This window comes from Photinus pyralis, unplaced genomic scaffold, assembly GCF_008802855.1.
Source record: "Photinus pyralis isolate 1611_PpyrPB1 unplaced genomic scaffold, Ppyr1.3 Ppyr1.4_LG6, whole genome shotgun sequence".
Taxonomy (NCBI): domain Eukaryota; kingdom Metazoa; phylum Arthropoda; class Insecta; order Coleoptera; family Lampyridae; genus Photinus; species Photinus pyralis.
In genome coordinates, this window is record NW_022170663.1 from 17260068 (window position 1) to 17272642 (window position 12575).

Sequence of the window (12575 nt, forward strand, 5' to 3'; positions counted from 1 at the left end):
TTTAATGATTATGATCAGAGTTTTGTAAAATTGTAAGTTACCATTTTTATAGCGATCGATGATTTTGAATAAACATTTTTTGAGTTTATTACATTTTATTTTAAAACAGAAATATGGGTTGCGCGCACAGACATTTTTTAAGAGGTCTGTGGTTGCGCGATACCATATAACGACGAGACCTCTGGTGGCAGCACATTGTAATAATTACAGTTAGGAGAATACCCCCATTTTTGTTGGGTTTCTTTATTTGCAATGGCCAAAAGTAACAAATATCGTAGTATTTGTGGCTGTGAAAGTAAATAGGTACTCTTGCAAAAATTTCATTTATAATCAGGGTTTATAATCGCGATCCATGTCCGATTGCAGCGTCAAGCGGATCATGGTGGATTGGCTTCGGTTAAGGTGACTTGCAATTTTTGTGAATGAAAAACCACCTCCACCCAAACCAATGATACGACAGACTTCTCTTAATTCGCGGTAATTTCTACGTTGGCGTAAATTCTAGGCATGATCCTCAAAAGAAACGATTAAAAGCGAAAACAATAAGAACTGAACAAAATCTCGCAAACCGTACACGATAAATTACTAAGAAAATTAATAGTTTATTATCCGGGGGTAACACCAATTTCAACCAAATTTCACAGGGGTCAAGGAGGGGTCCCACGATACTAAAAAACCATACCACACCCACCGCAATTGTTTATAACAAACAATAGCTAATAACAAATTTTACACAAGTTCCGTTACAAAAATGAAGGTGGCGCTGTGCGTAAATAAATCATAAAATCCCTAGATTGGTAGGGACTTTAATAAATCAATCTGATTATATTCATGTGCGCAGGTGCAATTCTACCCAACGGCCACCACGTTACGGCATATTATAAGCGTTACGGACGGAAGGTTTCTCGCTTTCCGGTATCTCGCGCCGATAGGAGCAGGTTTCTCGCGCTGTGACTGCACACAATAAAAGCGAGAAAAAGCGAAGCCGGTGGCGCAGGGGTTGCGTTCCAGCCTGCTATTCGGGAGGTTGTTTTTTACCTAGCGAGCCTACTGCCACTGTGCCGTAATTAGGAAATTTTGCTCAATGGTATGGTTTTTTAAATCTTCTGCTGTGCATTTTTTTTTTATTCCACTCTCTCATATTCAGATTTCGGTTAAAAAGTACAATTAAAAATCAGGTTTCAAAATCTCTTTTGGTTGGGCCCCCAGAATATGACCGGGCCCCGGGGCAAATGCCCCGGCTGACCCCCCTTATCACGCCGCCACTGGAATATCACTTGCTTACTGTAATCGAGAAATTATCAATGAAAAGAAGTATAAAGCAGTATTTTATTGATGCACAAAAATATAGGACAATTGTAAGATTATGAAAATGAAGACCTTAAAAGTGTTTTATTAACTACCATGAAGATTTAATTAAATTTAGCCAAACCAGACAACGTGCCGTTTTTTATCTTGCCTATGAAATGATATTCCTGCTGGACAACGACCACTGCAACTTTTACAGTTGTACGCAGAACAATTCACCACGTTTATATCACACAGTTTTGCACACACAAACTTTATCAATAATGAAGAAATGTCAATAAATTCACACTGGCACTGCGCTTTGTCTGCCACCGAAAATATGGCGGTCGTCTCGAAATTCGCGTCAAATTCACGCATGCCATGGATGCGGTATTACGGGTCCCCTCTCTTTCCTTGTCTAAGGTAATAATGCAATGAAAGTAGGGTTAGGTGTTTAATAATTTTTATTGCCTAATTGTAGATTATGTGATATGTGGCAACACTGGACTTTATTGCACGCCAAACAGGCGTAGTCTTTTACCCCAAGAGGCGGGGCACAAGCGCTGCGCGCGTAGATTGGCGCAAACCGCTCCCGCCAAGAGAGTTGTGCACTGTGCAGATAGTAAGCTGTGCCATTTCACTTTGCACCTGCTGAAGGAAACGGACGCTATACTTTCGCTTAGTTTATCGTTTGTATTCTGCTTTTTTCAAAGCAATCATGGCGTGTCAGAGCTGCTTTAATACACTTCTTTCTTTTTCAGATTTGTGTCACCGCGAACGGGACCTTATTTCTTTTTTGCAGGATCATCTGGTGCTTCCCGGAACCGTCGCCTGCCCCAAGTGCAAGAAGGATTGCTACCTTGCACGAGAAGACACCCGACTACGTTTTAGATGCCAGCGTCAGGTGAAAGTACCGAAAACTAGGAAGACTAAAAAGTGCCCCTTCTCTGTTACAGCAAAGAAGGGGACCTTCTTCGAAGGATCTCATCTGGACGTCCCAACCGTGTGTCGATTCGTTGCGTGCTGGCTCATGGTTCACTATCCGAAGAAGAGGTTTATCATGGAAGAGCTGCAAGTTTCGTCCAGGACCTTCGTCGACTGGAGCAGTTTATGTCGAGAGGTATGTATGGATTATTTAACACGTCGTTCTGTTCTTTTAGGTGGAGAAGGAGTCACCGTTGAGATCGACGAAGCGAAGATCGGCAAGAGGAAGTGCAACCGTGGGAGAAGAATCGAGGGCCAGTGGATCTTCGGAGGGTACGAGCGAGGTTCGGGCAACGTTTTCATCGTTCCAGTTCCAGATCGAACCACGGATACCTTGCTTGAGCTTATACGAGAGCACATACGACCCGGTACGTAGCAGACTAGTGCGATGCTTATTTTAACCTTTACATTTTTAGGCACCACAATCATTTCCGATTGTTTGCGCTTTTACCAGTGTTTAGGTACCGAAGGATTCCGTCACCTCACCGTTAACCACAACTTGACCTTCGTGGATCCCGACACAGGCGCTCACACCCAAAACATCGAGAGGCTGTGGAGAGACGTGCGAGGAGGAATTCCACGATATGGTCGCAAGGAGGCGCATATGTCAGGGTATCTTGCGGAATTCTTGTTTAAGCGTGCAGTTCCTCGGACTCACCTTATTCATGAATTCATGCGAGCTGCTGCCGACCTCTATCCACCTTCCCCTGTGCCTATCGGAGAAGATCCCGAGGAACCAGTGGCAGGACCGAGCAGTGCGCCGTGATTTCATGTTATCGTCAAATTGTAAAGTTAATACTCTTCAGTTTAATCGCCTATTAATTAACACTCATTCTTTACAGGTGCCTTTTTCCGTTTTCACTTGCCACATTGTTGTAAACCCATTTTACCAATCCTTATTTTACCGAAATTTCCACATCCTTCCCGACAAGGACGGGTTGACACCTCCTCGTGGTCCTTGTTGGACGGCTGTTCAGTCGACAAAGGAAACCCATTTCCTTAATGACATGTATGTTTATCATGTATTGTTATTTAATAAAATAATTGTGGTTACTTAAATGTATATTTATTACACACCTTACTTAGCCAAATTAGCATAGATATTAGATAGTATATAAATTTGAAAAATGAACGCATACGCCACCTATTGCACAATAGCCAAAGTTTTTTACTGCTACCACGATATTTCCAATCTTATTTTTTTTTTAAATGGGCCATTTCCCACTTTTACTTTTACACTTTCTGACAATTTTTTTCGAAAAAACCGCTCCCCCACCAGATTATAACAAGTCTCTGTACCTCACGGATACGAAATCGGTACATACAAACATGGATGGAGCGATGCAGTTCTGATTCAAGACTACGTACTTTTGTACTGAATCTCTCTTGTCGACATATATATGTCGTAGTCTTTTAGTGAAATCCGTCATTTCACGAAACGCCTAGTCCGAGGCCTAGTCATTTAGTGAAACGCTGAAAATTTGTACGTGTGGGATAATTTCCCTTCCCCTTCTAGATCGATAAGGATACCATTTATCGATTTCCAATGGGAACGGAATCCAATCGCTTGGCCCTGGAAAGTACACTGTGCCACAGTTTCATATAAATGACTAGGCGTTTCGTGAAATGACGGATTTCACTAAAAGACTACGTATCGTATTTATATGTTGTCCTTACAATCGCCAAGCTTGCGCACATGATCTTTGGTAGGTACAGCTTGGAGCTACTGTTTCACTCAAATGGAAAGCAGTAACTGAGTGCCACCAATGGTGCAAGGTTGGTAACATTTGTGTTGGCAACCACGGTGACTAAATCAACTAACCAACCAGAACCACAGTCTGTTTCTGTTGTAAAATCAGCAAATCTTGATTTTACCCTCAAAATTATTTTTCCAAAATGGTTTTGGAAGAAATTAATGAAAACATTCCGGACGAAACTCCAAAAGAAGCAAAAAAAGATGTCACCAAACCGTTCACCCTAGAATGTATCCTTAAATTTAATCTAACCTAACTTCTTACATTTACAGCTGTTAACGAGAAAGAGCAATTTCCTTAACGTAATCAGTAATTAACGTAATTAGAAACGTACAGCAGCAACATGGCCTGCGACACGGTGATTTCCAACGATACAGAGGATATTGTACGAGGCGTATTAGCAGATTACGCAAGGTATTAAAAATTCCTCAGGGCGATCGGAGGCATTACAAGAAGAGGCCAGTAACAGACGAGCATGTGAGCAATCCTGTATTAGACGAAAGGCTTCTACATATTCCGCTGATGTTGGCGGAAAGAAGTTGGGCGTATGCAATGCAATTACGTCAAGAATCTAATACTGAGCAACGTAAAAAGTTTCATATGATCAGAAAGTTGCGGAAAGCCTGTTTTTATGCTTCACAACTGGAAGAGCTGTGCAAGGTAACTATCGTGTAATTGTACTCGCTGATGATTAAGTAAACGGTTTTTAGTCCGACCGCTGTGATGCCAGATCGAAATTAGAAGCACAAGCGTATGTCGCTTGGATACAGGGGAACTTATACTTTGAATTGCAAGTGTGGTCAACTGCTGCGGAAAACCTGAAGAAGGCTCAGTTGGTGTATGAGAAACTCGCTTCGGCTTTACCAGAGGAGCACCAGGTGCCATACAGACAGCGCATCGACGAACTGACGCCTAGCCTGCGTTATTGCGCTTATAACGTAGGAGAGCAACAGGGGATCAATTTACCAGAGTTGCGAACTTTAGGTATCTTGGACAATTTTGACAAGTTTTTGCTGCAATCGACGGAAAAAACCGCGACAATCTTACACGAGGTCGATTGGTACGATATTAAAGTGCCGGTTCGCATAGAAAAGGTGCAGTTATTCTTGCAGACCTTGACCGGTTTTGATAGTTCGCTGCTTAAGGCGGACAGTGACGCGAAAAGAATTGAAATTTTAGAAAATATGTTCATCGACTTGCGCGATGTTATCGCCGCCACTCGCGAGGCTCCTGAAGATAAGGATGTACAATTACTATTGGCGTATTTAATTTCGATTCGTATAGAACGTACGATCCAACGAAATATGTACTTGATAAAGCAAAGTCGGAAACCGCAAGATATCGTTCGTCTGCTGGATATTACAAATCAGCAGTTAAATGAACTTGCGCAATTGGAACCGTTGCAGAATAAGCAGGATGTGCAGGCGAACTTTTCCCAGCAGCTACTGGCTCTACGGGCGATTAGATGTTTTTATCTGGGAAAGTCGCATTTTGCTTTGCATCGTTGGGTCGAGGCTATGAGTTGCTATGAACGTTCTTTAAGTTATGCACAAGAAGCGAGTCAAAATAAATTACCGAGTGATTTGTCGGAAATGGTCGCAACGGTGATTGAAGAGGTCCCATCTGAAATTGTGTACGTGCAAGCCCAATCCATTATGGAAGAAGAACAGTCGGAACCGACCGCTCTGCAGAGTAAGAGTAAGATTAACAAGGTTCCACTAATCGAGCGTTTGGACGAATTCCACGAGAATCCGCAGTATCTAACGAAGAATCCGAATATTGTCACAATGCCACCTGCTATGGAACCGGTACCGGCTAAGCCTCTGTTTTACGATCTTGCACTTAACTTTGTCCACTTTCCCGCGCTTCCTGAGAAGACAGACGAAGGGAGCGCAGGAAAACACAAGGGTACTGGCATATCCGGTTTTGTTAAAGGATTTTGGGGCGGTTGGGGGGGTTCTGGAAAAAAGTAAATTTTGCCAATATGGGGAACTTTTGGATTGCAAATATTTGTGTTTAATATAAAAGTTTTGTTCAAATCTGCCCAGCATTGTTTAGAAACAACATTTTTTTTCTACTGTTTTATATTACACAGATTGATTTTAATTATTGAAGAATTATAGTTTATTCTGTTTTGTAATTTGTTTCTCTGTATTCCCAGAACATTCATTTGTTAGTGGACACCTAAATGGGTGGGTCCTAGCATTGTGTGTGAGCTCAATGATAACAAGTTAAAAAGTAATCTGTAAACGATTTACAGAAAGTGCATTTCCACTTGCATTCATTTCCCATTTGTAAGTTGCAACTTCTGTTAAAATCGTAAAAATCCGGCCACAAATATGAAAGATGGCGTTGCACATGTGCAATCCATTTTTGACATCCTACTTCAATTTCTGTGTATAAAGGCCAATTCAGAGTTCCGTAACTGTAAGCGGTAAGAGGTAACGATAAGAAATAAGAAAAATAAACATTTAAATTATAATGGTGACATTCAGAGTTTTTCCGTAAGATGTAAGACGTAAGTAGTAAGAGGTAAGAAATGGATTATTTCATTTCATACCTTATCTCTTACGGAATCATGTTTTGTTTATTAATATGAGAATGTATTCGACCGTTAAACATTTGTGTTGAAGGTGTATTAACACTAGAAGCGCTATGATTATGATGTCACTATCCATATTCGTTTACCTACGTCTATGAAAAGCAAAATAACCTTTGGTACTACAATCTCATACGTCAGTTTGGCAACATATGACGCAAACGGTCTTTCCTTACCTCTTACGGATTTACGTTACCGCTTATTTCGTACCTCATACCGTTACGGAACTCTGAATCGGCCTTAAGAAGAATTTCATTTCAATGCTTTTCTAAATAAGAAAGTTGGAACTGCGCATGCGCAAATCTAAATTTTGAAACTAACGAGGTCTTATTCTGTGGTTAGATTTTCCTTTGTTCCATGCGCCTATGTATCAGATTTCATTTAAATGCTTCCATAGATTAAAAAAAGTTGGCACTGCGCATGCGCAAAATAAAATTTTGAAACTGGCGTTACATTTTCCTTTATTCCAAGCGCCTATGCATCAAATTTCGTTTAAATTCTTCCATAAATAAAAAAGTTGGCGTTAGATTTTCATTTATTCCAAGTGCCTATGTATCAAATTTCATTCAAATACTTTTATAAATAAAAAAGTTTGCAATTCTGTTTATAAATGGTCGAGATGCGAAAAGGGCACTGTGAATTTTGAATGGATTCGACTCAACTTTTGGCATTGCGTATTATATGGCTAAAGCTATGCCCATTTTTATTGAATTTCTTGCAATTCAGTTCATACTAACGGAGATGTCAAAGCAATCGGACATTTCTAACCAAAGTTATCGTTCACACGGACAGATAGAGGGACAGACAGACAAAGGAACAGACGGACAGACCCAAGGTTAGTAGAGAGAGTAGGTTGCCTCGTAACTTTAGAGAGACGCGTCATCGAGAATCCGGAAGTCCCATTTGATTGGTGTTTAAATTTTCGTTGACTTTGACAGTTATATTTGAACTGTGTAAGTACTTAATTGTCAGACAGTGCTGAAGAATCTATTACGAATACTTATTATAATTCAATTGAATACTTACTGTTACTTAGGTTAGGATACTAGATGCCGGATGGAAATCTTTGTGACGTTGTTATATGCAATAGCAGCTCCAACAAATCGAAAGCAAATGGATCGCAGATTCAGTTTTTTGCTTTTCCAAAAGGTGTATTACAAAAATAATGGGTTAAAAAGTGCAATGGAAAGGGGAACCTGAACCCCGTATGCAATAGACTGTGCAGTCTGCATTCCCGGCCGAAGACTATGAAGATGAAATGTAAACTGTTTTGAATAAAGTGCGTTTAATATTTCGCTTTCATATTTCTTTCTATGCAATGCACATGCATGTAAAGTACCATTTCGATCCATTTTGCATTTTGCTCTTTCTCTGTTGTAATTAATTTTTATGAGTGGATAAAATGCTTAGACCATATAGTACATGGACTGCTAATTGTAACTAAAAGATGGTCAAGGACATCGCCTGGGTATGTGAGTTTCAGGGTAAACGAGTCTGTCCGAAGTTGTCCGATGAGACACGATTTGAGACTGTCAACCTATAAATTAACAAACGTCAATTAATTAATCGCCTAGATATCCCAAAAAAAGCAAACTTATTCTTTTTGTGGACGTATAGCAAATAATGAAGAGCACTTAAAGCTTCCCGTACTACGCGGTTACTATAAAGCTGCTCTTTAAGCGATCCTAGTGGTGTTTACACGACTTTAGTTTACCCTGAGATTCACATACCCACGACTACAGTGCCCTCTATCCGTGACCATCCATTTTGTATTGAAAGCATAGGGCGAATAGCAGTCCATGTACTATATGGTCTAAGATAAAATGGGATTCCGGGTGACGTCATTCGCGTATTTTAATACTGAACGTTTATTGGCTGAAAGTTACGAGGCAACCTACTTTCTCTATTAACCTTGGGACAGACCAACAACAGCAATACAAAATTATAAACGATCTCTAGGATCGTTAATATAAACGGCAAAAATGTAAAAGTATGGAACATGTAAAAAACGGTTTTTTGTTTTTTTTACAATAACTTTTAGCAATAAACGCAGAAAAAATTCCTTCTTTGGTGCAAGCCTCGACACCATAACGAACCAAATAGCGAAAAAAGTAGAACAATAGCTCTGAAGATAAAAGACTAGTAAGAGTAGCGTCTCAACGAACGAGCGGACGGACGAACGGGCAAAGTTGTGTAAAAATGATATTGTGTATTATCATATTTGTTTTTCTTTCGTATGAATGTATTGGCCACAGATAAAACACCCAATTATCTGTGGTATTGCTGTAGCTATGGTACGATTTGGTTTCGTTCTCGTTAATTTTTTTTCCTATGTTGCCCTCTATCTATCCATACTCCTAGTATTTAAATGTTTCTATTTGTTCTGCATGTTCTTGGTTTAACTTTATTTTCTTGATTTCTTGTCCTACTTGCCTTATTCTTTGATAATAATGATAATATATATACCGGGTGATCGAAAAATAGTGCGGACAGTTCGAATTTGGCGCTTTAATTTTTTAGGGTTTTTTACTTAAGGAATTGGCGAACATGTTTAGAAAGTGGTTTATTTATGCATTAATTGCTATCCATTGGCGTCCTTTCTTTATGTGAATTTTATATTCTTATCATTGAATTTATAACTATCAAATTCAATGTTCTTATCTTCGTACTGCGATCCCACGCGGTCCGTATACTAAACGGTTGCCTCAGGCACTGCAGTTTGCGGGTGCGGAGAGAGAGGGGAACTTCCCACGTGTGCCGTACTCTCGCCTGCCGTAGAATTTTCTGACGTTTTTGTATGCTTGACGTATGCTTGACGTTTGTACCACGGCCATCGTGCAAAGGTGTATTGTATGCGTCTCTCGCCCTCATATGCTGCATTTCTTATTAATATGTTAATTTTCTTTCAAGGTATTGAATTATTGGTTACCTATAAGTCTAAATTAAACTGGAACCGTGCCGTGTGTGCCCGCGAAACTTATGCTTCATTAAGACTGGAATGGATCAACAAATGCTTCAGGAAATACAAGTTCAATCCTCCGCGTATTTGCACTTTTTACCAATGAATGACACTCCATTGGAAATTAGATACCTACATCTGGTAAAAAAGAGTTAGGACAAGGGAACGCAAGCGATTAGTAGAAGAAGAGAGAAGATTTCTTCAGGATCCAAATGACGTAACCAGTAACCACTCCATGAACACCTGAATTTTCAACACCAGAGCTATGTGTTTAAGATGTAAGGTGTACTTGTATAGGTACAGGGACAAGCAAGACATTAGAGCTAAATAATTTAATAATTTTATATATCAAGATAATTATGCATGTAATACTAAATTATAAACCTTTCCGGTTTTACAATTACACTTTTACGCAGAATAAGATCTCCCTGGAATAACTGCCATAGCAACATGTACGTCATTGGTTGACATAATTGTAACCAAACGCAACCGTCGACATTTTATTCTATTTTAGGTAGGTATAGCTTATTCTCGGTATATACCTACATTGTAGAATCGGCCCTATAAACGTATAGCAAATGCCGACGATCGTACGTAATACGTATATGTATACCGGCCACTGTGGAAATGCCAAAAAAATAAACTACCTACTCATGATTGTTTCTTAAAATATCATTACAATAACAAACACAAATATGCAAAAATTAACTCTTTTTGCTATTAGAATTATCACCAAATGCATATACTTAGTACATGAGAATTGTGTGGTGGGCGGTGCTCACTGCGGACTGAAGTACGTCACAAGTGGCAGCGCGTTTTATTGGTTGTTTGGAAGCGAGGCAACCGTTTAGTATAAATATCGTGTTGCGATCCATGCGTTTTAAAGCAAACAGTTCTTTTTAAAGGTCTTTGCACGTGCAACATTTCGTAAAAGTACGTACATTAAGAGAAAATAAGGATCATGTAACCTTACTTTTTAGGTTTAAAGGGGCCTCGTACTTCAATATTTCCTCGCCAGTATAATGTGTCATTTTCCTGACCTTTATGTAAATGGCTATTAGGTTATGATGAAGAGATATTCAATTCGGTCGCTATTTCCCTTAAGTTTCTTATGGGATTCTCTTCCACAAAAATCAAAACATCAAATAGGCTGCTCTATGCATATGCGAGAGACTAGGACAGAGATCCCCTTGTGGCCTTCTCTCTCGCGTTCCAGTATAATTATAGTTCAGTGGTTTCATATTCTCCGTTACAATTGAAGGTTGTTTACAGTGTCTTATCTGGATCGCATTTAAATAACCACTAATTTTAAAGTGATCAACACATAAAATAAGTCTCCTACGCTTCTTAAAATACCAATGGACAGTAGGTATATCAACATTTTCTTCAGTTGAATTTTACACACGAACGAAAATAAAAATATGGAAGCCACAGCAATAATATTCCAATTAATTAATATGACTGCAAAAACTTCATTTGTTTTAAGAAGTTATTTTAGTTGCATAAGATTAGGCGTCCTTCAGAAGAGTTTTTGTCATTTAAAACTAGACATAGGACATCCCTAGTCCCTACCGTCTACTTCTAAATGCGTTGTGCGCGACTGCACCATCCTCTTTAAACCAACAGTTTCCAATTTTTGATTTTTTTGTATGTGTGCCGTATATGTGTTGTATTCGTAATTAAAAATGCTACTCAATACAGTGAGTACTTTTTATACGGGCCATATGCAAAAATAAAGTTGATGACTACGGGTTACAGTAACAAGTTATCCGAACCCGGATTCGTGAGTGGTCTCATTAGAAGCTTACTCAATAGTGAGCTACATTTTAAGACCAATTACAGATTTTTATGTTTATCGCAGGCCGCACAATTAATTAAAGTAGTCTAAATTTTTTAACTTTATTAGTCGAATACGCTGTACTGGCTGGAAAAACCGTCAATCCCTCCATTAAATGACCCCGCTGGACCTAGCCCCCCCCCCCCCCATTGTGAATTAATTTAAGAATGGTATCCAATTTATGAGCTATTTAGGAGCTTTTCATATCGCAAGCTTAAAATTTTAGAGCTCGCTTTAATCACTAGGAATCGAACATTTCTTATGGGGTGGCCGAGTCTACTTGGACTCAGCCCCCCCACTGATCAGAATTACTTTTTTCAAATTAAATTTTGTACTGGAATTACGAGCTATTTAAGAGCTTTCATTTACAATCAATTTCGATTTTTGAGCGCCACTCCTAAAAGAACAAATAGATATAATCGATGGGGCGGCCAGCTCCAGTTGGACGTAGCCCCTCCTGTGTTATGGTTTACTTATTTCAAATTAATTTTTATGCATGAATTACGAGTTATTTAAGAGCTTTCATTTACAAGTAAGTGCAATTTTTGAGCGTCACTCTTAAAAAGAGCAAATAGATGTCATCCTGGGAGCGGCCAGGGGTGTAGTACCATGTATTCTATAATAATTTTATCAATATCTTCCCAATACGTGTTGTATAAACTACGTTAACGTCATGTGGATGTTTCGTTTGGTTTCAGCACCTATAGTATTGTCGAGTCGCCCTCTACGGGCGGTTACGTCCAGGGAAGCATCAAATCAACGAAAAGCGAAACAATAAGCCCCCTTTAAATGAATTGAAGAGAAAGTATCAAACGCTTAGGTAGGTACCTTTAAAATTAATGGTACGGTGACGGATGAGTACATAGCGAAAAATTGACAAAAAGTGATCTTACGTTTAAATCGGTTAAAACGCTAAACAACATCTTCCCTAAACAATGGCTTTACCTTTTATAAAATTCGGTCATTTCATGACCCCGCTGGACCTAGCCCCCCCACCATTGTGAATCAATTTAAGAATGGTATCCAATTTATGAGCTATTTAGGAGCTTTTCATATCGCAAGCTTAAAATTTTAGAGCTCGCTTTAATCACTAGGAATCGAACATTTCTTATGGGGTGGCCGAGTCTACTTGGACTCAGCCCCCCCACTGATCAG

General features: G+C 39.4%; 2 protein-coding genes across 2 annotated transcripts; both read left to right on the forward strand.

Moving 5' to 3' along the window:
• The first annotated feature begins 1807 nt into the window (after positions 1 to 1807).
• LOC116172974 lies at positions 1808 to 3323 on the forward strand. Its single transcript, XM_031490256.1, has 3 exons — positions 1808 to 2639; positions 2688 to 3057; positions 3114 to 3323. The coding sequence occupies exons 1-2, from the start codon at positions 2006 to 2008 to the stop codon at positions 3035 to 3037; spliced, it is 984 nt and encodes a 327-aa protein (XP_031346116.1). The 5' UTR covers positions 1808 to 2005; the 3' UTR covers positions 3038 to 3057; positions 3114 to 3323.
• A 729-nt stretch (positions 3324 to 4052) lies between these two features.
• On the forward strand, positions 4053 to 6165 carry LOC116174083 (signal recognition particle subunit SRP68). The gene is made up of 3 exons (XM_031491878.1): positions 4053 to 4255; positions 4336 to 4685; positions 4736 to 6165. Exons 1-3 carry the CDS (start codon positions 4168 to 4170, stop codon positions 5996 to 5998), a joined length of 1701 nt encoding a protein of 566 aa, XP_031347738.1. The 5' UTR covers positions 4053 to 4167; the 3' UTR covers positions 5999 to 6165.
• The last annotated feature ends 6410 nt before the right edge of the window (positions 6166 to 12575 follow it).

Coding starts and splice junctions, on each gene's coding strand:
- LOC116172974 (XM_031490256.1), top strand. CDS start 2,006: ATGGCGTGTCAGAGCTGCTTTAATACACTTCTTTCTTTTTCAGATTTG. Junction 2,640..2,687: donor ACGAGAGCACATACGACCCG/GTACGTAGCAGA, acceptor TTACATTTTTAG/GCACCACAATCATTTCCGAT.
- LOC116174083 (XM_031491878.1), top strand. CDS start 4,168: ATGGTTTTGGAAGAAATTAATGAAAACATTCCGGACGAAACTCCAAAA. Junction 4,256..4,335: donor CAAACCGTTCACCCTAGAAT/GTATCCTTAAAT, acceptor TAACGTAATCAG/TAATTAACGTAATTAGAAAC. Junction 4,686..4,735: donor AACTGGAAGAGCTGTGCAAG/GTAACTATCGTG, acceptor AACGGTTTTTAG/TCCGACCGCTGTGATGCCAG.